Source organism: Tachypleus tridentatus, chromosome 4 (genome assembly GCF_004210375.1).
Source record: "Tachypleus tridentatus isolate NWPU-2018 chromosome 4, ASM421037v1, whole genome shotgun sequence".
Classification (NCBI taxonomy): Eukaryota; Metazoa; Arthropoda; class Merostomata; order Xiphosura; family Limulidae; genus Tachypleus; species Tachypleus tridentatus.
The window spans coordinates 23,554,231-23,581,301 of NC_134828.1; the positions used below are offsets into that span (position 1 = coordinate 23,554,231).

At 34.7% G+C, this 27,071-nt stretch overlaps 2 protein-coding genes across 3 annotated transcripts in view; one reads left to right on the forward strand and one right to left on the reverse strand.

The window, feature by feature from the left end:
* Positions 1-18,024, forward strand: part of LOC143248679 (uncharacterized) — a 46,109-nt gene extending 28,085 nt beyond the window's left edge. Inside the window, exons 1-2 of one of the 2 annotated variants that reach the window (XM_076497286.1) lie at positions 16,585-16,968; positions 17,181-18,024. In XM_076497286.1, coding sequence (XP_076353401.1) covers positions 17,235-17,549 — 315 coding nt within the window. In that variant the 5' untranslated portion in view covers positions 16,585-16,968; positions 17,181-17,234 and the 3' untranslated portion in view covers positions 17,550-18,024. Of the gene's footprint in view, positions 1-16,584; positions 16,969-17,180 lie in introns of those variants that run through there. The other variant, XM_076497287.1, reaches the window with a different exon arrangement.
* LOC143248677 (uncharacterized) overlaps positions 2,315-27,071 on the reverse strand; it is a 61,146-nt gene continuing 36,389 nt past the window's right edge. The window contains exon 2 of the mRNA XM_076497285.1: positions 2,315-5,505. Within this exon, the coding sequence (XP_076353400.1) occupies positions 5,065-5,505 (441 nt within the window). The 3' untranslated portion in view covers positions 2,315-5,064. The remainder of the gene's footprint in view (positions 5,506-27,071) is intronic.

A 27,071-nucleotide genomic window follows, 5' to 3' on the forward strand; every position in this document is an offset into this window, starting at 1 on the left:
TTCTTCTAAATGACCAGTTCCCGCGCTTTTTGGAAATCTTCAAACTTTATATTGTTGTATTTTGTATAATGTATAAACACCCTCAGTCAGCGGTTTTAGATTTTTATATCTCTTTCATGTTAGCGTTTTGAAAAAGTGACATGAAAATAATGCATTCAAAAGTGTGTTTACTTGTTGAATTTCGCGCTAAGCTATTCGAAGGCAATCTGCGCTAAGTGTCGCTAATTTAAAAGTGATAAACTGGAGGGAAGGCAGCTAGTCAACACCACCTATCGTCATTATTTTGGACTACGCTTTACCAAGAAATAGCACGATTGATCGTCACATTATAACGTTCTCGAAGTTAAAATGGCGGGCAAGTTCTGTGACGGGTTTGGATCCCGCGATCTACAGAATACGGGTCGAGTGTCCTAACCTCCAGGGATAATTTTTATTATTTATTACATCGCTTATTAAAATAGTGCTTTCATTTTGAGACATTCATCCGCTTACCCGATGACTTAACTAAGTGTAAGGGCTTATAAAACAAAAACAGTATTCAATGCGCGCAGTGAGCACAGAATGGATATTCTACAGCGTAGTTTTGCGTTTAGTAACAAACAAGCAAACTTTGTAACTCATAATGGTTTTGCCTTTAAGGGATTGTTTGAAAACACGTTTCAGTTTATTTTAATGTTTTCACTCGGGAAACAAATTTTGAGGACTCTATATAAGGTTAAATAAATAAGCAGGATCGCAATGTTTCGCACAAATTTCACTCCAAGGTATTGACTGTAATTAAGCACTATGCTACCCAATGGGCTAACTGTGCTTTGTCCGCCACAGGTATCGAAACTCGGTTTCTAACGTTGTAAGTCCTCAGTCAGACTGCAGCGCCTCTAGTGAGGACTTAAAGAAATGCTATTATTGAATTTTAAAGATATATGAAACTGCAGCGCCTCTAGTGGGGACTTAAAGAAATGCTATTATTGAATTTTAAAGATATATGAAACTGCAGCGCCTCTAGTGGGGACTTAAAGAAATGCTATTATTGAATTTTAAAGAAAGGTAGGCAGGAAAACCATGCCATTTAGACATCCATATCACCAAACACTTTTATAATAATAAAAACGTCTGATATATGGGCAACTGAAATTTTATCAGACTTTGTTACTAGAAACTGGATGGCTGCGTAATATCTCAGAAATGTTTACCCTTCTAGTGATTCAATGGTAAATCTGAAGGCTAATAACGTTAAAAGTCGGATTCCGATACCCCTGGTGGCCATAGCATAGATTCCCATTGCGTAACTTCGATCTTGACGGCACCCGAACAAGTGTTTTGAAGGGAATTTTTCTTTTTTTATTTGTTGAATGTGTTGTTTTGAATGTAAAATAACACCAACAAAGAGTTGGAATCTAAGCAGCAGTTTATTATGATTAGTATATCTACTGGATGCACGAAAATATCCGTAATTCAAAATAGAAGATAGGAAAGAAAAAAATGGTAATATTTTCTTTGTTAGTTGTCTGTGTGGGATTCATACGATCATTAGAAGAACTCTAGTTAAGTGGATATGAATGGAAGTGATAGATTTATAATTAATTGCTTTGCAGAGAAAAATATCACATTTACATCGCTCGTGGCAACTTCATAGATGTACTCTTAACACTTATGCAGGTACGAGGGTTAAGTTTTATGAGGTATAATTTATTTCTCGTGCAACGTCATCACAAGGTTTTCCACAATGAGTATGTAGGTGAGCTAAAAATTACATAAATCGAAATATTTATAGTGTTTTAGCTTGTATTTTGTCTTAGATCGTGAACAACCTTAATGTTAAACACTGTTAGATTTTTACTTATGAGCTCGCCCCAGTGGATCAGTGATAAGTCTGCGGACTTATGACGCTAAAAATCGAGTTTCGATATTCGTGGTGGGCATAGCAAAGATAACCCATTGTGTATAAAATTAATCTATTAGAATTAGATCATCTAACGTATTTCAATCTTTTGTGATCAGAATCGAACGTGGTCTAATAGTAAGTAAAGCAGAGGGTTCAAGGTTCGCGCCGCGATTCCGCTGAATACTTTCCACACTTTCAACTGTGGATGTGTTATAAGAGTGACAGTCGGTCCTATTATTAATTTCAAGAATGGATAAAGCTCTTGTAACAGCAGGCGCTACCATATTTTCTATCACTGGTTTAAAATTAAGAACAGTTATATTTGAATCTTGATCTGGCTGTTTAATCAACGTTCTCTGGTTGAAATTTTCAATGTAACCTGGAAGAGTATAGATAACCTCAGTTTAAATGCAGGTTAATAACACACCACTTTATTTTACAAAGGTACAACCATCTTATTTCTTACAAAGAGCAAATAAGAAAATTTCCAAACACCACAAGTTCACAAACTTTGTCGAAATTCAACAATAATAAGATGACAGCTTAAACGTTCGCGTAATACACATAGTGCGCATGTTCAGAAATGTCTCCAAAAACTGACGACTTGTAGAAAGAACACAATTGTTTTAGGTAAAACAAGGTCACAAACGCTAAGGTGCTTCATTAAGTCGGGAATAACCTGTTTGTCACTGTTTAACTGTTTATTTTTCTTTTATTGTAAACAACAATCGATTTGATATTTTTTATTCAACAAAGTCAGATTCATTAAAATATGATTATTTATTTAAAATATTAATATTTTGAAATATCGAGTTTCCAACGAATAGAAATATTCAACAATGGACACAAAAATGTACACGCATATACACAGTTCAGAAGAATATCTCGTAACCATTTAAGCCAAATGTGGGTCTATAGGAAAAACGAAGAGCCTGACACCTAGTAGCATGTTGCACAAACATTGTTTCCTAATGTTTTATTTTTCTTTTGTTTTCGCGCTAATCAACGATAAACTTTTTTGTTTGTTTGTTTTGAACTTCGCGCAAAGCTACTCGAGGGATATCTGCGCTAGCCGTTCCTAATTTTGCAGTGTAAGACTAGAGGGAAGGCAGCTAGTCATCACCACCCACCGCCAACTCTTGGGCTACTCTTTTACCAACGAATAGTGGGAGTGATCGTCACATTATAACGTCCCCACGGCTGAAAGGGCGAGCATGTTTGGTGCTGCGACCGGGATTCAAACCCGCGACCCTCGGATTACGAGTCGAACGGCTCAACACGCTTGGCCTATGCCGGGCCCGAAAACTATTTTAACCTACACGAGTGTTTTTTTCTTTTTTTTTTTAATTTATAGGCTCTTTATGAACTTGTATTGTATTATAGAAACTAATAAAATCTTAAAGGGAACTTTACAATAACTGAAGATTGTAGTTTCATTTGTTACATACTTATAAACAGTCACGATTATTTTTTGTTTTGACATTTGTTTGTCTTATTGCATTTTGATATTAAATTTTGGGGGGGGGGGGCTGAGACAAGAGTGTAACAAATGCTAAGTGGTTGGTAACTGGTACTAAGATGATAGTTTCCGCTTGAAGCTGGGATGAGATTGCGTCCACGAACTTAACTTTTTCTCATTAGCTGGGGCCTGGCATGGCCTAGCGCGTTAAGGCGTGCGCTTCGTAATCTGAGGGTCGCGGGTTCGCGCCCGAGTCGCGCCAAACATGCTCGCCCTCCCAGCCGTGGGGGCGTTATAATGTGACGGTCAATCCCACTTTTCGTTGGTAAAAGAGTAGCCCAAGAGTTGGCGGTGGGTGGTGATGACTAGCTGCCTTCCCTTACACTGCTAAATTAGGGACGGCTAGCACAGATAGCCCTCGAGTAGCTTTGTGCGAAATTCCAAAACAAACAAACAAACTCATTAGCTGGATTGAAAATACATACGCGTGAGCAACAGACGCGAATTGGTATTAAGGAGATGTGTACATTTTCCCTTTGAGCTGGTTTGACAGTACATAACACGTGCTCAGTATACGAAAACTGGCATTAAGAGCATATTGACAGTAAAACGTCTCTTAGAAGTTAACAAAATGACAATAGTTCTAAAGACGAGAACAATAACATTTAATTATAATGTTGCTGAACGAAAGTTTTACTGAAAAAAGTGTCGATACTCAAGTGTCCCCCAAAAACAAATTGATCTACGGAAACGTGATTGTTTCTTTCAAGAACTATTTGAACCAACCGACAGATTGGAATTAAAAACCAATAAAGGATCAGATGTCGCGCGCCACCATCTGTCAGTCAACACGTGGATATATCAGGAACACAAGCCTCATCGTCCAAACTTTGTACTTGTCGTTTGTTAATTAAGTTTGTACATTGTAAACGCACGTGCTCAGTCTCGTTATTGCTCATACTTTTGTTCGTCTTTAAAACATGTTGACGTTCTTAAGCCTACTGTAAACCTCATTGAAAACGTTAACTGTATTTATGTACAGTCTTTAAAACATGTTGACGTTCTTAAGCCTACTGTAAACCTCATTGAAAACGTTAACTGTATCTATGTACAGTCTTTGAAATATGTTAGTATTCTTAAGCCAACTGTAAACCTTATTGAAAATACTAACTGTATTTATATACAGTCGTTAAAACACGTTGGCGTCCTTAAGCCTATTGTAAAGCTTATTGAAAACGTTAACTGTATCTATATATATGAGAATGTAGTGAAAGTAAGACGATACGGTTTGATGCAACGTTCCAACACTAACTGTAGTGCTGGTATGCAGTACATACAAGTGATTGTATCAACATTATTCCATATTTTGATTCAACACGGAAGTTTTCAGTCTACATTATCGAGTACGAAAAGTTACTACCGTTCAAAGCTTATCCAAGTCAGGTGTGACATGTGTTCGCGATTTAAGGATAATTTTTTAATACATTCCAACCTAAAACAAAAGCTTTTAGTTCAAACTTAGACGGACTCATTACTGTGAATATTAGAACGGGTACAGTCAAATGGTTCAGCCAACACACATTAACATTTGTACGAAATGTACTTAGTTCGAGCACTGTTATTGTACCGTTAAAATGTAAGTACTGATACTTATCTATATAGTACATTTGGCTGTCGGTACATTAACTAATGTACTCGCATAATTCACGTTTCTTTCTCTTTATACTTTGCTTACAGCTTCATCTGTTGTCTTCATTGGAACAGATCGCGAAGTGGGCGAGTGAGGTCTTACGTTATCATCCACGCCATCTACTATAGGGGTCGCTGCTGTTGTTGGGACTCCCTGCTGTCGTTTCGAAAGTCGGACAAACATATCTCTCTGAATGAATGTATCATACAAACTTGTGAGACGGGACTCGTACCGTTCTGTTCTAACATACTTTATCACTACCACTACTAACGCTAGGGCGTACAACAGTAACACCACCATCACATAAATGATGGCATTTGATTGGCTGTTAGCGTGCATCTCCAGGATAGCCTTATGCCCTGGCGGTAGATAGTTATCCAATGTGGCTGCAGTGGTTGTGTTGTTCAGTCTTGCGAGATGGCTCTCGTCTGATTCTCCCATAGAAATGGGCTTCATGTGCACTCCAGACAACTAAAATAAAATAATAATATTATCTGTTATGCAGATTGTTTCAGTTACGCAATTTTCTCCGTAGTTTATGAGTTACAAACATCAACAACAAGAATCAATATCTTCAAAAAAACCACTGGTTTTATCTATAAATATACTATTATGCATTTTTACCTTTTTATTAAGAATTATTAGTCTAATGTTGAAATAGTTTCCGGACACTTTATTTAGTGCTGAAATGCTATCCGCATGGTATATTAACTTAGTGTTGGAAAAATTACCAGTTAGTTTTATTTTAGAGTTAAAATAATTTCAAGATAGTATATTAACTTAGTGTTGAAATGGTTTCCAGATAGTATATCAACTTAGTGTTGAAATGGTTTCTATATAGTATATTAACTTAGTGTTGAAATGGTTTCCAGATAGTATATTAACTTAGTGTTGAAATGGTTTCCAGATAGTATATTAACTTAGTGTTGAAATGGTTTCTATATAGTATATTAACTTAGTGTTGAAATGGTTTCCAGATAGTATATTAACTTAGTGTTGAAATGGTTTCTAGATAGTATATTAACTTAGTGTTAAAATAGTTTCCAGATAGTATATTAACTTAGTGTTGAAATGGTTTCCAGATAGTATATCAACTTAGTGTTGAAATGGTTTCCAGATAGTATATTAACTTAGTGTTGAAATGGTTTCCAGATAGTATATTAACTTAGTGTTGAAATGGTTTCCAGATAGTATATTAACTTAGTGTTAAAATAGTTTCCAGATAGTATATTAAATTAGTGTTGAAATGGTTTCCAGATAGTATATCAACTTAGTGTTGAAATGGTTTCCAGATAGTATATTAACTTGGTGTTGAAATGGTTTCCAGATAGTATATCAACTTAGTGTTGAAATGGTTTCCAGATAGTATATTAACTTAGTGTTGAAATGGTTTCCAGATAGTATATTAACTTAGTGTTAAAATAGTTTCCAGATAGTATATTAAATTAGTGTTGAAATGGTTTCCAGATAGTATATCAACTTAGTGTTGAAATGGTTTCCAGATAGTATATTAACTTGGTGTTGAAATGGTTTCCAGATAGTATATCAACTTAGAGTTGAAATGGTTTCCAGATAGTATATTAACTTAGTGTTGAAATGGTTTCCAGATAGTATATTAACTTAGTGTTAAAATAGTTTCCAGATAGTATATTAAATTAGTGTTGAAATGGTTTCCAGATAGTATATTAACTTAGTGTTGAAATGGTTTCCAGATAGTATATTAACTTAGTGTTAAAATAGTTTCCAGATAGTATATCAACTTAGTGTTAAAATGGTTTCCAGATAGTATATTAACTTAGTGTTGAAATGATTTCCAGATAGTATATTAACTTAGTGTTGAAATGGTTTCCAGATAGTATATTAACTTAGTGTTAAAATAGTTTCCAGATAGTATATCAACTTAGTGTTAAAATGGTTTCCAGATAGTATATTAACTTAGTGTTGAAATGATTTCCAGATAGTATATTAACTTAGTGTTGAAATGGTTTCCAGATAGTATATTAACTTAGTGTTAAAATAGTTTCCAGATAGTATATTAACTTAGTGTTGAAATGGTTTCCAGATAGTATATTAACTTAGTGTTGAAATGATTTCCAGATAGTATATTAACTTGGTGTTAAAATAGTTTCCAGATAGTATATTAACTTGGTGTTAAAATAGTTTCCAGATAGTATATCAACTTAGTGTTAAAATGGTTTCCAGATAGTATATTAACTTAGTGTTGAAATGATTTCCAGATAGTATATTAACTTAGCGTTGAAATGGTTTCCAGATAGTATATTAACTTAGTGTTGAAATGGTTTCCAGATAGTATATTAACTTAGTGTTAAAATAGTTTCCAGATAGTATATCAACTTAGTGTTAAAATGGTTCCCAGATAGTATATTAACTTAGTGTTGAAATGATTTCCAGATAGTATATTAACTTAGTGTTGAAATGGTTTCCAGATAGTATATTAACTTAGTGTTAAAATAGTTTCCAGATAGTATATCAACTTAGTGTTAAAATGGTTTCCAGATAGTATATTAACTTAGTGTTGAAATGATTTCCAGATAGTATATTAACTTAGTGTTGAAATGGTTTCCAGATAGTATATTAACTTAGTGTTAAAATAGTTTCCAGATAGTATATTAACTTAGTGTTGAAATGGTTTCCAGATAGTATATTAACTTAGTGTTGAAATGATTTCCAGATAGTATATTAACTTGGTGTTAAAATAGTTTCCAGATAGTATATTAACTTGGTGTTAAAATAGTTTCCAGATAGTATATCAACTTAGTGTTAAAATGGTTTCCAGATAGTATATTAACTTAGTGTTGAAATGATTTCCAGATAGTATATTAACTTAGCGTTGAAATGGTTTCCAGATAGTATATTAACTTAGTGTTAAAATGGTTTCCAGATAGTATATTAACTTAGTGTTGAAATGGTTTCCAGATAGTATATTAACTTAGTCTTGAAATGGTTTCTATATAGTATATTAACTTAGTGTTGAAATGGTTTCTATATAGTATATTAACTTAGTGTTAAAATAGTTTCCAGATAGTATATTAACTTGGTGTTGAAATGGTTTCCAGATAGTATATTAACTTAGTGTTAAAATGGTTTCCAGATAGTATATTAACTTAGTGTTGAAATGGTTTCCAGATAGTATATTAACTTAGTGTTGAAATGGTTTCTATATAGTATATTAACTTAGTGTTAAAATAGTTTCCAGATAGTATATTAACTTGGTGTTGAAATGGTTTCCAGATAGTATATTAACTTAGTGTTGAAATGATTTCCAGATAGTATATTAACTTAGTGTTGAAATGGTTTCCAGATAGTATATTAACTTAGTGTTAAAATGGTTTCCAGATAGTATATTAACTTGGTGTTAAAATAGTTTCCAGATAGTATATTAACTTGGTGTTCAAATAGTTTCCAGATAGTATATTAACTTAGTGTTGAAATGGTTTCCAGATAGTATATTAACTTAGTGTTGAAATGGTTTCCAGATAGTATATTAACTTAGTGTTAAAATAGTTTCCAGATAGTATATTAAATTAGTGTTGAAATGGTTTCCAGATAGTATATTAACTTAGTGTTGAAATGGTTTCCAGATAGTATATTAACTTAGTGTTGAAATGGTTTCCAGATAGTATATTAACTTAGTGTTGAAATGGTTTCTATATAGTATATTAACTTAGTGTTAAAATAGTTTCCAGATAGTATATTAACTTAGTGTTGAAATGGTTTCCAGATAGTATATTAACTTAGTGTTGAAATGGTTTCTAGATAGTATATTAACTTCGTGTTGAAATGGTTTCCAGATAGTATATTAACTTAGTGTTAAAATAGTTTCCAGATAGTATATTAACTTAGTGTTGAAATGGTTTCCAGATAGTATATCAACTTAGTGTTGAAATGGTTTCCAGATAGTATATTAACTTAGTGTTAAAATAGTTTCCAGATAGTATATTAACTTAGTGTTAAAATAGTTTGCAGATAGTATATTAAATTAGTGTTGAAATGGTTTCCAGATAGTATATTAACTTAGTGTTGAAATGGTTTCCAGATAGTATATCAACTTAGTGTTGAAATGGTTTCCAGATAGTATATCAACTTAGTGTTGAAATGGTTTCCAGATAGTATATTAAATTAGTGTTGAAATGGTTTCCAGATAGTATATCAACTTAGTGTTGAAATGGTTTCTATATAGTATATTAACTTAGTGTTGAAATGGTTTCCAGATAGTATATTAACTTAGTGTTGAAATGGTTTCCAGATAGTATATTAACTTAGTGTTGAAATGGTTTCTATATAGTATATTAACTTAGTGTTGAAATGGTTTCCAGATAGTATATTAACTTAGTGTTGAAATGGTTTCTAGATAGTATATTAACTTAGTGTTAAAATAGTTTCCAGATAGTATATTAACTTAGTGTTGAAATGGTTTCCAGATAGTATATCAACTTAGTGTTGAAATGGTTTCCAGATAGTATATTAACTTAGTGTTGAAATGGTTTCCAGATAGTATATTAACTTAGTGTTGAAATGGTTTCCAGATAGTATATTAACTTAGTGTTAAAATGGTTTCCAGATAGTATATTAACTTAGTCTTGAAATGGTTTCTATATAGTATATTAACTTAGTGTTGAAATGGTTTCCAAATAGTATATTAACTTAGTGTTGAAATGGTTTCCAGATAGTATATTAACTTAGTGTTGAAATGGTTTCTATATAGTATATTAACTTAGTGTTAAAATAGTTTCCAGATAGTATATTAACTTGGTGTTGAAATGGTTTCCAGATAGTATATTAACTTAGTGTTAAAATGGTTTCCAGATAGTATATCAACTTAGTGTTGAAATGGTTTCCAGATAGTATATTAACTTAGTGTTGAAATGGTTTCTATATAGTATATTAACTTAGTGTTAAAATAGTTTCCAGATAGTATATTAACTTGGTGTTGAAATGGTTTCCAGATAGTATATTAACTTAGTGTTAAAATAGTTTCCAGATAGTATATCAACTTAGTGTTAAAATTGTTTCCAGATAGTATATTAACTTAGTGTTGAAATGATTTCCAGATAGTATATTAACTTAGTGTTGAAATGGTTTCCAGATAGTATATTAACTTAGTGTTAAAATGGTTTCCAGATAGTATATTAACTTAGTGTTGAAATGATTTCCAGATAGTATATTAACTTAGTGTTGAAATGGTTTCCAGATAGTATATTAACTTAGTGTTAAAATAGTTTCCAGGTAGTATATTAACTTAGTGTTGAAATGGTTTCCAGATAGTATATTAACTTAGTGTTGAAATGATTTCCAGATAGTATATTAACTTGGTGTTGAAATGGTTTCCAGATAGTATATCAACTTAGTGTTAAAATGGTTTCCAGATAGTATATTAACTTAGTGTTGAAATGATTTCCAGATAGTATATTAACTTAGTGTTGAAATGGTTTCCAGATGGTATATTAACTTAGTGTTAAAATAGTTTCCAGATAGTATATTAAATTAGTGTTGAAATGGTTTCCAGATAGTATATTAACTTAGTGTTAAAATAGTTTCCAGATAGTATATTAACTTAGTGTTGAAATGGTTTCCAGATAGTATATTAACTTAGTCTTGAAATGGTTTCTATATAGTATATTAACTTAGTGTTGAAATGGTTTCCAGATAGTATATTAACTTAGTCTTGAAATGGTTTCCAGATAGTATATTAACTTAGTGTTGAAATGGTTTCTATATAGTATATTAACTTAGTGTTAAAATAGTTTCCAGATAGTATATTAACTTAGTGTTAAAATGGTTTCCAGATAGTACATTAACTTAGTGTTAAAATGGTTTCCAGATAGTATATTAACTTAGTGTTGAAATGGTTTCCAGATAGTATATTAACTTAGTGTTGAAATGGTTTCTATATAGTATATTAACTTAGTGTTAAAATAGTTTCCAGATAGTATATTAACTTGGTTTTGAAATGGTTTCCAGATAGTATATTAACTTAGTGTTAAAATAGTTTCCAGATAGTATATCAACTTCGTGTTAAAATGGTTTCCAGATAGTATATTAACTTAGTGTTGAAATGATTTCCAGATAGTATATTAACTTAGCGTTGAAATGGTTTCCAGATAGTATATTAACTTAGTGTTAAAATAGTTTCCAGATAGTTTATCAACTTAGTGTTAAAATGGTTTCCAGATAGTATATTATCTTAGTGTTGAAATGATTTCCAGATAGTATATTAACTTAGTGTTGAAATGGTTTCCAGATAGTATATTAACTTAGTGTTAAAATAGTTTCCAGGTAGTATATTAACTTAGTGTTGAAATGGTTTCCAGATAGTATATTAACTTAGTGTTGAAATGATTTCCAGATAGTATATCAACTTAGTGTTAAAATGGTTTCCAGATAGTATATTAACTTAGTGTTGAAATGATTTCCAGATAGTATATTAACTTAGTGTTGAAATGGTTTCCAGATAGTATATTAACTTAGTGTTGAAATGGTTTCCAGATAGTATATCAACTTAGTGTTGAAATGGTTTCCAGATAGTATATTAACTTAGTGTTAAAATAGTTTCCAGATAGTATATTAACTTAGTGTTAAAATAGTTTCCAGATAGTATATTAAATTAGTGTTGAAATGGTTTCCAGATAGTATATTAACTTAGTGATGAAATGGTTTCCAGATAGTGTATCAACTTAGTGTTGAAATGGTTTCCAGATAGTATATCAACTTAGTTTCGAAATGGTTTTCAGCTACTAAATTTTGGCGACAAAAACAAATTTCCATTTCTTATTGGTCATTTCTAAAATTGTAGTAAATAATTTATTGTTTTTTAAACATTAGTGTTTCTTTCTGTCAGTAGAAATATAACACTGAATGGTTACAACCATTTCGTGACATGTGGAATATATATTTATATCATATTATATCGTAATATATATTGAAGATCATATAGTTACCAGAAACTTTATCTGATCATATTTCTCTTTATCGACAAATACGATCGATGAATATTTTAGTAAACAATACACTTTTTGATTTTTGCTATTTTGAGGTGAAAGGTTACTTTTCAAAGAGGGACACTACCAAACCCACAACTGGCCGAGGAAGTTGAATGATTCGTTTGCTTGGAATTAATCATAACGCTACACAATGGGCTATCTGTGCTCTTTGTTAACCTGAAGATGACCTAGGAAGGTCGAAACGTTGTTCTCTGCTTTATCAGTAAAATTGTTAACACTCATAACAGCCGTTTTGAGATACATTTTTGCTTCAAGTGGGTTTATTTTCATCAAGAACTATCTGCGCTCTGCCCACCACGAGTTACACTGCTAGAAAACGGGGTTTTGATACCTGTAGTGAGCAGAGCACAGACAGCTCACTGTGTAGCTAATGTGTTTGATTCGACAACAGACAAATAAAGTGTAGACATACAACGTTAAAAGTCGAATTTCAATACGTGGTGGGCGGAGCACAGACAGCCTAGTGTTTAGCTTTGCGCTTTACAACGGTGTTCTGTACAGTTATTTTAACCCAATTAATTAAAAACCTAATAATCTATCTGTTTTTGTAGTAAAATACCTAAATTCCAATAAATCTAATTTTACATATCACTTTCTTGGACACCAGGTCTGGGAAGAAAAGGTATACTTTACAAGAAACGCCTAAGAAAAGGTGTACTTTACAAGAAACAGACGGCGCTGCTGTATTACACAATAATACAGTTCTAGTGTCTTATCTGAAGCGAGAAATATGTGTGACATCAATTCCAGTGACTTTTCTGACCAGAGAAAGATGTGGGTCCGGCATGGCCAGGCGGGTTAAGGAGTTCGACTCGTAATCTGAGGATCGCGGATTCGAATCCCGGTCGCACCAAACATGCTCGCCCTTTCAGCCGTGGGGGCGTTATAATGTGCGGTCAATCCCATTATTCGTTGGTAAAAGAGTAGCTCAAGAATTGGTGGTGGGTGGTGATGACTAGCTGTCTTCCCTCTAGTCTTACACTGCTAAATTAGGGACGGCTAGCACAGATAGCCCTCGAGTAGCTTTGTGTGAAATTCAAAAAACAATGAAAAACAAACAAGAAAGATGTGTGACATCAATTCCAGTGGATTTACTGAAGAGAAATAGATGTGTGACATCAATTCCAGTGGATTTACTGAAGAGAAAAAGATGTGTGACATCAATTCCAGTGGATTTACTGAAGAGAAAAAGATGTGTGACATCAATTCCAGTGGATTTACTGAAGAGAAAAAGATGTGTGACATCAATTCCAGTGGATTTACTGAAGAGATAAAGATGTGTGACATCAATTCCAGTGGATTTACTAAAGAGAAAAAGATGTGTGACATCAATTCCAGTGGATTTACTGAAGAGATAAAGATGTGTGACATCAATTCCAGTGGATTTACTGAAGAGATAAAGATGTGTGACGTCAATTTCAGTGGATTTACTGAAGAGATAAAGATGTGACGTCAATTTCAGTGGATTTACTAAAGAGAAAAAAGATGTGTGACATCAATTCCAGTGGATTTACTAAAGAGATAAAGATGTGTGACATCAATTCCAGTGGATTTACTGAAGAGATAAAGATGTGTGACGTCAATTTCAGTGGATTTACTAAAGAGAAAAAGATGTGTGACATCAATTCCAGTGGATTTACTAAAGAGAAAAAGATGTGTGACATCAATTCCAGTGGATTTACTGAAGAGATAAAGATGTGTGACATCAATTCCAGTGGATTTACTGAAGAGATAAAGATGTGTGACATCAATTCCAGTGGATTTACTGAAGAGATAAAGATGTGTGACATCAATTCCAGTGGATTTACTAAAGAGATAAAGATGTGTGACATCAATTCCAGTGGATTTACTAAAGAGAAAAAGATGTGTGACATCAATTCCAGTGGATTTACTGAAGAGATAAAGATGTGTGACATCAATTCCAGTGGATTTACTGAAGAGATAAAGATGTGTGACATCAATTCCAGTGGATTTACTGAAGAGATAAAGATGTGTGACATCAATTCCAGTGGATTTACTGAAGAGAAAAAGATGTGTGACATCAATTCCAGTGGATTTACTGAAGAGAAAAAGATGTGTGACATCAATTCCAGTGGATTTACTAAAGAGAAAAAGATGTGTGACATCAATTCCAGTGGATTTACTGAAGAGATAAAGATGTGTGACATCAATTCCAGTGGATTTACTGAAGAGAAAAGATGTGTGACATCAATTCCAGTGGATTTACTGAAGAGATAAAGATGTGTGACATCAATTCCAGTGGATTTACTAAAGAGAAAAAGATGTGTGACATCAATTCCAGTGGATTTACTGAAGAGATAAAGATGTGTGACATCAATTCCAGTGGATTTACTGAAGAGATAAAGATGTGTGACGTCAATTTCAGTGGATTTACTGAAGAGATAAAGATGTGTGACGTCAATTTCAGTGGATTTACTAAAGAGAAAAGATGTGTGACATCAATTCCAGTGGATTTACTAAAGAGATAAAGATGTGTGACATCAATTCCAGTGGATTTACTGAAGAGATAAAGATGTGTGACGTCAATTTCAGTGGATTTACTAAAGAGAAAAAGATGTGTGACATCAATTCCAGTGGATTTACTAAAGAGAAAAAGATGTGTGACATCAATTCCAGTGGATTTACTGAAGAGATAAAGATGTGTGACATCAATTCCAGTGGATTTACGGAAGAGATAAAGATGTGTGACATCAATTCCAGTGGATTTACTGAAGAGATAAAGATGTGTGACATCAATTCCAGTGGATTTACTAAAGAGAAAAAGATGTGTGACATCAATTCCAGTGGATTTACTGAAGAGATAAAGATGTGTGACATCAATTCCAGTGGATTTACTGAAGAGAAAAAGATGTGTGACATCAATTCCAGTGGATTTACTGAAGAGAAAAAGATGTGTGACATCAATTCCAGTGGATTTACTGAAGAGATAAAGATGTGTGACATCAATTCCAGTGGATTTACTGAAGAGATAAAGATGTGTGACGTCAATTTCAGTGGATTTACTGAAGAGATAAAGATGTGTGACGTCAATTTCAGTGGATTTACTAAAGAGAAAAAGATGTGTGACATCAATTCCAGTGGATTTACTAAAGAGATAAAGATGTGTGACATCAATTCCAGTGGATTTACTGAAGAGATAAAGATGTGTGACGTCAATTTCAGTGGATTTACTAAAGAGAAAAAGATGTGTGACATCAATTCCAGTGGATTTACTAAAGAGAAAAAGATGTGTGACATCAATTCCAGTGGATTTACTGAAGAGATAAAGATGTGTGACATCAATTCCAGTGGATTTACGGAAGAGATAAAGATGTGTGACATCAATTCCAGTGGATTTACTGAAGAGATAAAGATGTGTGACATCAATTCCAGTGGATTTACTAAAGAGAAAAAGATGTGTGACATCAATTCCAGTGGATTTACTGAAGAGATAAAGATGTGTGACATCAATTCCAGTGGATTTACTGAAGAGAAAAAGATGTGTGACATCAATTCCAGTGGATTTACTGAAGAGAAAAAGATGTGTGACATCAATTCCAGTGGATTTACTAAAGAGAAAAAGATGTGTGACATCAATTCCAGTGGATTTACTAAAGAGATAAAGATGTGTGACATCAATTCCAGTGGATTTACTGAAGAGATAAAGATGTGTGACGTCAATTTTAGTGGATTTACTAAAGAGAAAAAGATGTGTGACATCAATTCCAGTGGATTTACTAAAGAGAAAAAGATGTGTGACATCAATTCCAGTGGATTTACTGAAGAGATAAAGATGTGTGACATCAATTCCAGTGGATTTACTGAAGAGATAAAGATGTGTGACATCAATTCCAGTGGATTTACTGAAGAGATAAAGATGTGTGACATCAATTCCAGTGGATTTACTAAAGAGAAAAAGATGTGTGACATCAATTCCAGTGGATTTACTAAAGAGAAAAAGATGTGTGACATCAATTCCAGTGGATTTACTGAAGAGATAAAGATGTGTGACATCAATTCCAGTGGATTTACTGAAGAGATAAAGATGTGTGACATCAATTCCAGTGGATTTACTGAAGAGATAAAGATGTGTGACATCAATTCCAGTGGATTTACTGAAGAGATAAAGATGTGTGACATCAATTCCAGTGGATTTACTAAAGAGAAAAAGATGTGTGACATCAATTCCAGTGGATTTACTAAAGAGAAAAAGATGTGTGACGTCAATTCCAGCGACGTTTTGAATAGAGAAGATGTGTGACGTCAATTCCAGCGACGTTTTGAATAGAGAAGATGTGTGACGTCAATTCCAGCGACTTTCTGAATAGAAAAAACTGCGTGACATCAATTTCAGTGACTTTTTTGAAGCGAGAAAAGATGTGTGACATTCTTGTTTTTTTACACATGTACGTTTTCTGTCTGAATCAATATTAAAAATTAAAAAATGTTGTTTTTATCCTGATTCACGATTAGCAAAGCTTTATTGTGTATCATGTGTCAACTCATAAAGCTGGCTTCAAACGGCAGGTTTCCCACTTGGTTAAAAATTCGTCTCACGTCGGAAACTCTGTCTTTGATTGAGAGAACCTTTTTTTCTTCTGGTTTTATTAAGAAAGCGAGGGCTGAAAGAGGAAGTGTTTTATCATATCACACTAATGTAATTTTTGTTCGCCACTTACAGTGTGCTCCCTATTCCACCAGCCGAACAAAGAGCAGAAAAACCTAAAGCAATGTATATTCTAGGTCTTATAATGGTCACACTTTATGGCTGAAATGCCATGTATATCGAACTACAGACTGCCCTAATACACACACATCTATATGAAGTTACTCCAGTAAATTGTGTAATTCAGAAATCTAACTGATAGTACATCTCATTTTACCTGCGAGCACTGCAAAAAAACTCTAAAAGGTAAGACGGACAATTTGTGCTTCCTTGAATAGTAAGATTTTATATTATACAAATTTTATACCTTTTAAAATTTAAATATATATTTTTTTAAATTTCAAATAGTATAGAAAAAATATCACATATAAAATATTTTGCGTGAATCTCTTACACATTAGTTGTGGATGAAATAAAGTTATTCTTCACAATAACAATTTTATTTTGCTCTTTTGCAGGATGGTACAGAGGGTGAAAGAGAGCCATGAAGTTCATTATTCCAAAAATTTGGCATGAGCCCACTGACCACTCAAGTAATTGTTACTTCTGTATGGAGAGCCCTTCGAAACGTCGGGCTTCCATCATCCATCGCCCCAGTGCCACACTGTTTTGAGCTCCCTGTACCCACTCAGCCAGAGAGAAAGCAGCCATCCTCAAAAGAGAGCAGCAAAGCAGAAGTGGAGGTAGGTGTTGAAAATCCAGATTACAATTTCAGAGGTACAGCTGGTGAGGGAAACCCATACTACCCCAACCAAAGAGACCTCAATGACTTGATCAGATATCTTGGTCTAACAAAGTTTAATGCCGAGACTATATTTGGGGGCTGATACGTGAAAGTGATTTACAATTACAGTCTCAACTCTCGAGAAACTACTCACTTCTAAACATTTTTGTATAACTTTAGTATAAATACATGCAAATCTTGATTCATATGTTGTTTTATTCAGATCTTATGTAAATGAAAATGTGCAAATTTGCCCGTTTTTACATATAAAATGGGTTAATTTCTAAATTTCATTATTCAGGTCACAAAAGCAAAGTTTGAAGGGAATAATGGCCATTTTCTGTACTTTCACAACATAAGCAATTACGAAATAACACATACTATCCAGGAACAAAATTTGTTACATAGTGTAATGAAAGTTATTATATTAAAACTTTTATAATCAGTTTCTTGATATAGATGTCGCTCTTGAGGTCTATGCTATGATTTCTAATTGTTTGATTTTTTTATTTGTGGCTGTTTGTAATTATGTATATACGGCAATAAACTACATAAAATAGACGAGGAATTGTTATGGACCCGAGGAAGAATACAGTCTCTTCAGCAATTAACATTACATTTTCAGGATGGGACTCAGCACTACACGTTTCATGATGTAACCCTACGCGACACATTTCGTGAAGAGTCTCGGCACTACACGATTCATGATGTGAGTCTACACAACACATATTTTATTCTAGATGACGAGAAACTCATTTGAAATAAAAATGCATCTCAGAACAGCTAGTATGGGTATTAACACTTTTATTGATAAGCAGAGAACAACGTTTTGATCTTCCTAGGTCATCTTCAGGTTAACATTTCGTGATGAAACTGAACGATATGTTTCATTATGAGATTAGCTGGTACTTAACACGTTTGTTTATCGGCTAATCAGTAGTTCTAGTCCAAATAAAACTAAAGTTATCGAAGTTTGATATTTAGTGTCCATAAACAGACTTTATGTGACTGAAAGGGTAACACATACGCATGCGTGAGAAGTTTTCTAAACGCCATGAAATTCCAAAATCAATTACGATAAACAAAGTATGGATGACGTCACCATGTGAGCAAATGGAAATATATCTGGGGTGTGGATCTCCCATCCTCGGAGTGGCGTGTCAGAGAGCAGTGTTTATATGCTGATAAGTTGTGTGTGAATTTCTTCATGTGTTTATAGACATTTGGTGTACGGGAACAGCCATTGTAATGAGACTTATATATCTGCCTCCGATACCCAATATTTTAAAGCGTCGTTAGATCTGATGTATTTTACTAGATAAATCGATCAGTCTTCCACTCTTTGTCAAATCATCCGGCCAAAAGTGTTTGGTGGGCAGCACGTGTTGTGGAGCAGTTTCTTAATTCATGTATATTTTAATCTTGCCGTCAGTGAGACGCCCTGCACGGCCACCAGGTTCGTTCAGAACTGTACTTAACTAACCATGTACGTGAGTAATCTAGACACGGGATTGAACCGGTTTAATCTTTTAATTACTTTAATTACACAGCACTCTTTTCATCTGATTATTTGGCAGTCTCTGAATATTTTTAATAATGATTAAATATGGACGATTTTGGGACAATGCGTTACAAACCACAAATCCGCGGACCATCTACGCTTAGCGAAATTCAACATTTATATGAACACTTAACTAACACTGCTAATACGTAATTATAAGAATGATACTCTTACGAGAGAAAGTCGAAATCGATTCTTATAGTGACACCGTAACGTACAAATAATACGAGTTGCAAAGGTTTAGGCACAAAAAATGACGTCATTAAATGGCTCGACTGTGAGTGGTACTCCATTGGAAACGGCATTTCAAATCATTCATATATATAATAGGTACGATATTCAAAGTAAACTTGCCGGCCACCCAAGACACTCAATCAAGGGCACCGAGGGAAAAAATTAAATGGAAAAAAAAAAATTAAATGAAAAAAAACCAAAAACTTCTTGTTCGTCCATGCATGGACTGAGCCCTGAAATGGACCTGAGTATGATGTTATACTTTTACTCTGGCCCAAAGCTTTAAAAAAAAAACAAAACCCTAAAGACAGACGCTATAATCGTTCGGGAGGGAGGAAGAGGTCAAATGTACCTGACCCTCCTGGGTATTTAACAACATCAATACCCAAATACCCACACAGTCAAACTACGATATTCAGTACTGTTATATGTAACAGTTTTTAGAAACAAGCTTTTTGTTACGGCTCTGAATATTGATCGTTGGTGATTTGCCTGAGATGGTTTTATTGTCTTAATATTTTAATATGTTCTACAGTAATTCCTGTACATTGAATACGAAAACGATTTATATTTTTTTCCATCACGTACAAAAATGTTCACAAACCTTCATACGTACTTTTACATAAGTGAACCACTTTCATTAAAATCGGACCCCATTTTGTTATGTTTAAAATATTGACAACCGCTAGCTATAGATTAATCTAGACCAAGCTTGGTGTTACCGATCGTTCTAGAACCCACGAGAAACACACCGCTAATATATAAACGGTTAACAGGCCGCATGACATGTCATTGCTGAATAGTATTTGTTTATGCGCGCACTTTGATAATATTTTATTCTTTTCAATATTATTGATGCATCACAATTGTTTGTTTGTTTTTGAATTTCGCGCAAAGCTATTCGAGGGCTATCTGCGCTAGCCGTCCCTAATTTAGCAGTGTAAGGCTAGAGGGAAGGCAGCTAGTCATCACCACCCACCGCCAACTCTTGGGCTACTCTTTTACCAACGAATAGTGGGATTCACCGATACATTATAACGCCCCCACGGCTGAAAGGGCGAGCATGTTTGGCGAGACGGGGATGCGAACCCGCGACCCTCAGATTATGAGTCGCACGCCTTAACACGCTTGGCCATGCCAGGCCCCATCATTATGGAAACAAGAGGTTGTGTAAATGATCCAAAAATATTTTCTGTGGTAAAGTTGTTGTAAGTTTGATCTAGGAAAGAGTTGTTTTTTTTCCTTTCCGCTTTGTTGAAAAAATCTTTATATGATAGGAGAGAATGAATACTATTTTCGAAGTCCGCGTAGCTGAATTATGTAAAATAAGTTATTAAAACCAAAATAGTTTTTATTTATGAACCTTAAATTCGCAGGCCTGCGTAACTGACCAACTGCTTAAAAATATATGACATTTTATATGTCCAGATGGTCAGGGCGTTCGACTCGTAATTTGAGGGATTAGAGTTCGAATCTCCGTCACATCAAACATGCTCACCCGTTCAGCCATGTAGGTGTTATAATGTTACGTTCAATCCCGCTATTTGTTGGTAAAAAAGTAGCTCAAGAGTTATCGGTGGGTGGTGATAACTAGTTGCCTTCCCTCGTGTCTCACACTACCAAATTAGGGACGACGAGCACAGATAGCCCTCGTGCAGCTTTGCGCGAAATTCAAAACAAAAAAAAATATTTTATATAATTTTCTTATCGTTGTCTAAAAATAACTCCCAGTTCAGCCTATAGGTGGGGATTACATGACAGTAATAGTTTATAATGTATGTTACCCATTGTTATACAGGGTGAGGCAAAAAAGTCTGTATATAGTTGAAACTGTACCGTTTTACTAAATAAAACGTCATGATCTCGAGAAGAACAAATTTAATTATTGTTTGCTTTAGTTACAGTTAGAACCAAACTATGTTATCAGTGAAATAACTGTACATTCATTTTCACTCGACCCCGTGTAAACTAGATATGTTTCTCTGAGTTTGAAGGCTACATGATAGTTGGTTTTTAATCTTGTACATATCTCAGTTTCATGCACACTGTTTATGCATATAGTATTATTATTGTACATTCATTGGGTAAACTATAACGTAATATTTAAAAAATTCAGGATGTGAGTTTAGACCCATTTTAATTAATTTTCTATCAAATGTTGGGGGTAGTGAGACACTCATAATATTTCCCTGATTGTCAAATGAAATACAAAAGTTCTTCTGCAAGCTAATATTGTACTTGGGACATTCTGATTTAGTCAGTTTGAAGTTATTAAAAATAATAATAATAACGTAGTTTTATCCTCGTTGTTAAGCCTAATCGGGTGGCTATACGAGTCTTAGACCTAAATGTAGATATGCGTCTAAGGCTTAACGTATCAAAACTAATCATATCGATCTCTTTGCTTTATGTGGAGAAATATTGTAAAGAGTGAGACAGTAACAAACTGAATTGAAAACAATTGGTTAAAAAATGAGCTAAGCCTTGTAGCTAATTGCATTCCTGCTGAGTAAAGTGTTATTTCTAAGAAACGAAGGAAATCGATTCGAATTTCCAAACGTAGAAGGATTTCATAGAGGCTCTTTTGAATGCTAGTTTAAGTTTTCGGACTCACGAAAATCAATTGAGGTGGATAACGGCTTGTTACGAGGAGAATCGTCTAAAGTATCTCTTATTTGAGGTAACGTGCATTCGAGAATAAGCGAATACATTAATTCATTCTGGTCTTCGCTTTAATTGGATGCTGTTAATGCTGGTGTAGAAAAGAATACATTTAGAGGTTTACTAACTTCGCTTGGTGAATTATATATGAAATACTTTAGACTGGTAAGGGAAACGTTAATTATATTATGCACACTTTTTTTGTTTTCAAATAAATTAGTGGAAGCGTTGGGAGGCTGATCTTAAAATCCATTATATTTTTTTCCAGTTCATTAGGCGTGCTTCCAGTCGAATACTAGTGACGAACTCCTTATGTGTCTACAGATTGGAAGTGATTAATCTCTGGAGAAGAATTATATATGTATATATTTGTTTGAATTTTGTGTTAGTCATTCCTAATTTAGCAGTGTAAGACTAGAGGGAAGACAGCTAGTCATCACCACCCATCGCCAACTCTTGGGTTACTCGTTTACCAACGAATAGTGGGATTGACCGTTAAATTATAACGCCCCAACGGCTGAAAGGGCAAGCATGTTTGGTGCGCCCGGTATTCGAACCTACGACCCACAGATTACGAGTCGAACGCCTTAACCCACCTGGCCATGCCGGGCCCTTAACGGAGTCAATAAGGCGACTAAAAGCGAGTCCAACTTTTTCGTTTCAGATGGATGAATCAACAGATGTCGCAGGTTATGCGAAGCTGCTTGTTTTTGTTTGGTGAATTCACGAAGCTAGTTTTGAGGAATACATGCTAATTTGCAAAAAAAAAAAAAAAAAATCTTTCTCAAACAATAGGCGAAGAAATATTTAAACTAGTCGATTTATTTACGGAAGAACACGAGATCCAATGACAACTTTGCTCAAGCATTTGCACTGATGGAGCTGCTACTATGATTGGGGAATTTTCAGGCGCATTGGCACACATAAGTAAAGAAACATCCGGACGTCGAGAGTATTTAGTGTTGTCTTCATCGTCATGCGCTTGGAATGAAACGAATGTCAGAAGACTTAAAAGAGGTATTGGGTGATGCCATGAAAAAAGTTAATTTTATAAAACTAAGACCACTCAATGCGAGGATCTTCAGTTTACTCTGTGAGGATACGAGAAATATTTTGCTCGCTCAGTTTTATGAATTGCGTGAGGAGATAGGTTTTTTTTTTTTAATCTGAATGCCATTTTGAACTTTCGCACAAATTAAGGGACAAATGTTGGATACAGAAAGTGGCTTACCTTTTCGGTCTAAATGAAGTGAATGCTGCCATGCAGGGTACCAGGGTAACATACTTCAAAACTCAGAGTAAAATGGAAGCACTTCAACGTAAGCTAAAACTTTGGGGTGAATGTATACTTATGTAAGGACTTAACTGCCTCGAAAATCTCAGTGGTTTTTTTACTTATGAATGAAATTTCCTTAAGTGAAGATGCAAAAGTTTCAGTCTTGCAGCACATATTTGATTTGTGTACAACTACTGGGGAGAACTTCCCTTCTTATTTAGAAACATTACTGTGGATTCAAAAACCCTTTGTTGAATCTGCAAATACCAACGATTTGCCTTTGAAAGAGAAAGAACAGCTTATAGAAATTCCAACTGATTCTACCTTAAAAACAAAATTTCAGCAGAAAGAAATTACACAATTTTGGATTCAAATAGCAATGGAATATCCTCAAATAAGTAACAGAGCTATGTAAAATTTGATTCGTTTTCCAACAACATATCTTTGTGAGCAAATATTTTCACTCTATACAGCTACAAAGGCCAAATTTAGGAACAGGCTAAATATCGAAGATAATTTGCACTTACAGGTAACAACCATAACTCCAAATATTGAACTACTTTGTGAACAAAAGCAAACCCATCTGAGCCACTACTAAATAAATAAATATACTATTCTTCTACTGATATAAATTTTGCAAGAAGATATTTTTGAAGACGTAAGTAGAAGTATAATTTTTTCTTTAAATATTGATATTTTAATAACTTTATATTCTAAAAGCTTGAAGTAAACTTTATCTGGTATTAGTAACCGATTGTTTCTATTTTTAATGTATTTTTTTACAAGGGCTCCGGAATGTTTTTTTCTCTGATGTGAAGCTATCCAGGTCTAAAACGTTTGGGTCCCTGCTCTAGCCTTTAGCATGCGTGCCTGATAGCTGCAATGTTCATTCTGTTACACTTTGTTTGTTTTTAGTCAGAATGTAATTTTCATTTGTTTTTAGGTGAAAGGTCATCCAAAAGATGGCGCTACAGTTTTAATTTAATGAGTCGTCCACATTTTGTTTCTCAAATTTTCTTGAAATATATTGTTCTTTGGATTTGGATATATGTTAGGACAAATATCTTATAGATTGTCTTGTGAACAATATATGTATATATATAAATTTTTAATATTTGATATTTTGTTTCTTTCAGATATTCGCGCAAAGCTACGCAAGAACCTAGCCATCCCTAAAACTAAAAGAAAAGCAGCTAGTAAACATTATCCACTGCTAGGTTACTCTAGTTAAACATTGGGATTTGATTGTCACCCTTATCACGTACCCACAAAATGTGGAGTGTAATTGTTTCTAGTTTTGATTTAGTTTACATTTCGCGCAAAGCTACACGGGGGCTATTTGCGCTTGCAATCCTTAATCTAACATTGAAAGACTAGAGGGAGAGCAGCTAGTCATCACTACCCATTGTCATCTTTTTTTACCAGCAATACCATGGCATTTACCGTCACTATGTAACGCCTTCACGGCTGAAAGGGCGAGCATCGCTTGCGGATTCATTAACAGGCTGTTTTTTTTAAGTGAGGAGATTGTTAGCCTACTGCACAACCCCCAACCAGGAGGAGAAACCTGAGCCGTCCCTAATTTTGTAGTGTAAGACTAGAGGGAAGGCAGCTAGTCATCACCACCGACCGCCATTTCTTGGGCCACTCTTTTACCAACGAATAGTGGGATTGACCGTCACATTATAACGCCCCCACGGTTGAAAGGGGCGAGCATGGTTGGCGCGACTGGGATGCGAACCCGGGACCCTCGGATTATAAGTCGCACGCCTAACGCGCTCGGCCATGCCGGGCACAAAAGGGTGAGCATGCTTAGTGGAATATATATCCGAACCTGCGGCCCTCGGATTGCGAGAAAGCACCTTTTTGTATTACACTCATCCACAATGAGAGACAAACCAAATACACAAAACTCACAAACAATCAATTTTTCACATTACAGAAGTATTATGACATACTTTATGAATCTCCTACATTTAATTACGGTAATTCAATGTGTTATTTATCTCCTTGTCGTTCAGCCATACCAACCTCAACAAACCATTGAATAAACTTCTATAGCAGACCCTTATACTCAGATCACAACCAATAAAGAATAATTTTACTATTATATTTAGTTCTATAATAGGCCACCAGGTTAGGTTTAGCTTTACTATTTCTTATTAATTTTCTGGATGTCAACACCACGTATTTTACCAATGAAATGGCATAAAACACAATCGGTTGTAGGGATTTTTCAATGTTGAAACTTCCAGATACCATGGTTAGCTTAAATTGTGTGATACAAACACGACTCTTTATAAGAATTTTTAAATCATCGCCTTTTTGGTAGTGGGATTTATTTTTAACCCTCAACCCAAGCTGACTTTACATACATGTGTAACCCAGGACGGCTACTCTAATGTAACCTGCACAATCTCCAAGAGATCTCCCACCTTAGAAAAAGGAACACAGACACGGATCACCAAAAATACAGTCATCACGGATCATCAACAGAGAGAGACATGGACACAAACATGGATCACTAAGAAAGATAGACATGGATCGCCAAGACAGATAGATACGAATTTCCACGAAAAACAGATCCGATTCGCCAGTAAAAATAGATACGGATTACCAAGGAACACAGACACGCATCACCAAGGAACAAAGCTACGGATCACCAAGAAAGATAGACATATCCAAATATTAACCCGATCCTTTAAGAAACATCAGAGGCCTGTCATGGCCAAGCGAGTTTAGGCGTGCGACTCGTAAACTGAGGGTCGCGGGAAAGCTAGAAAGCAGGTTTCGATACTTGTGGTGGAGAGACTACAGATAGCACCTTGTGCATCTTTGTGCTTAACTACAAACACACTAAAATGAATGATATGACATATTCTATTTAAATTTTGTTTTCACGATAACTGTTTCACTTGTGTTTGTAAGGTCCCTAACATGGCAGCTTTGACATTATGAACTACCAACAGGTGACCGTTAGAGATTAATAAGTGTGTAGAATCCCTGAAACAGAAAGAGTCGATACGTGAGATAAAAACAACAACCGCGGTTTGAAAGTCCAGCGTTCCTGAAGTCGACAGCTGTTCAGGGTTTGGTCTTCACTCTAGAGAAGATAAAAATCTCTTTAACTCGTTTGTTTGTTTGTTTGTTTTTTGAATTTCGCGCAAAGCTACTCGAGGGCTATCTGCGTTAGCCGCCACTATGTTAGCAGTGTAAGACTAGAGGGATGGCAGCTAGTCATCACCACCCACCGCCAACTCCTGGGCTACTCTTTTACCAACGAATAGTGGAACGGACCGTCACATTACAACGCCTCCACGGCTAAATGGGCGAGCATGTTTGGTGCCACCGGGATTCGAACCTGCGACCCTCGGATTACGAATTGAACGCCTTAACACACTTGGCCATGCTGGTCTCTGTAATAGGAAGTAGTGATATCTACAGCAAAGTTAGAAATAAATAGGCTGTATTTCCTACCACCTATTATAGATAGATTTCTTTATAATAAAGTTATCATCATATGACCGAATTAGTATTTAATTCAGTTCTTTTGCAGTTTGCCACACTTTCGGGTATGTTAACTGGGACAACACAGTAGTTTGTTTCGGATATTCGCAGAAGGTTACGTAAGAAATTATCTGCGCTAACCGTTTCTAGTTTTTAAACAACACATTAGCGAGCAGTCACCAGCATCAACGCTTGGACTACCTTTAATCGAATAGTGAGTTTTGACAGTTGCACTTATAACGCAACCCCGATCCGACATTTGCGAACTACGATTCACCATCGGCAACACTAAACACTAGGCCAATTGAGCTTCAAAACCGCGGAGAATAAAATAGGACAGTGAACAGAAAATGGTTTATTTGTCATGTATTTGTTTACTTGCCTTC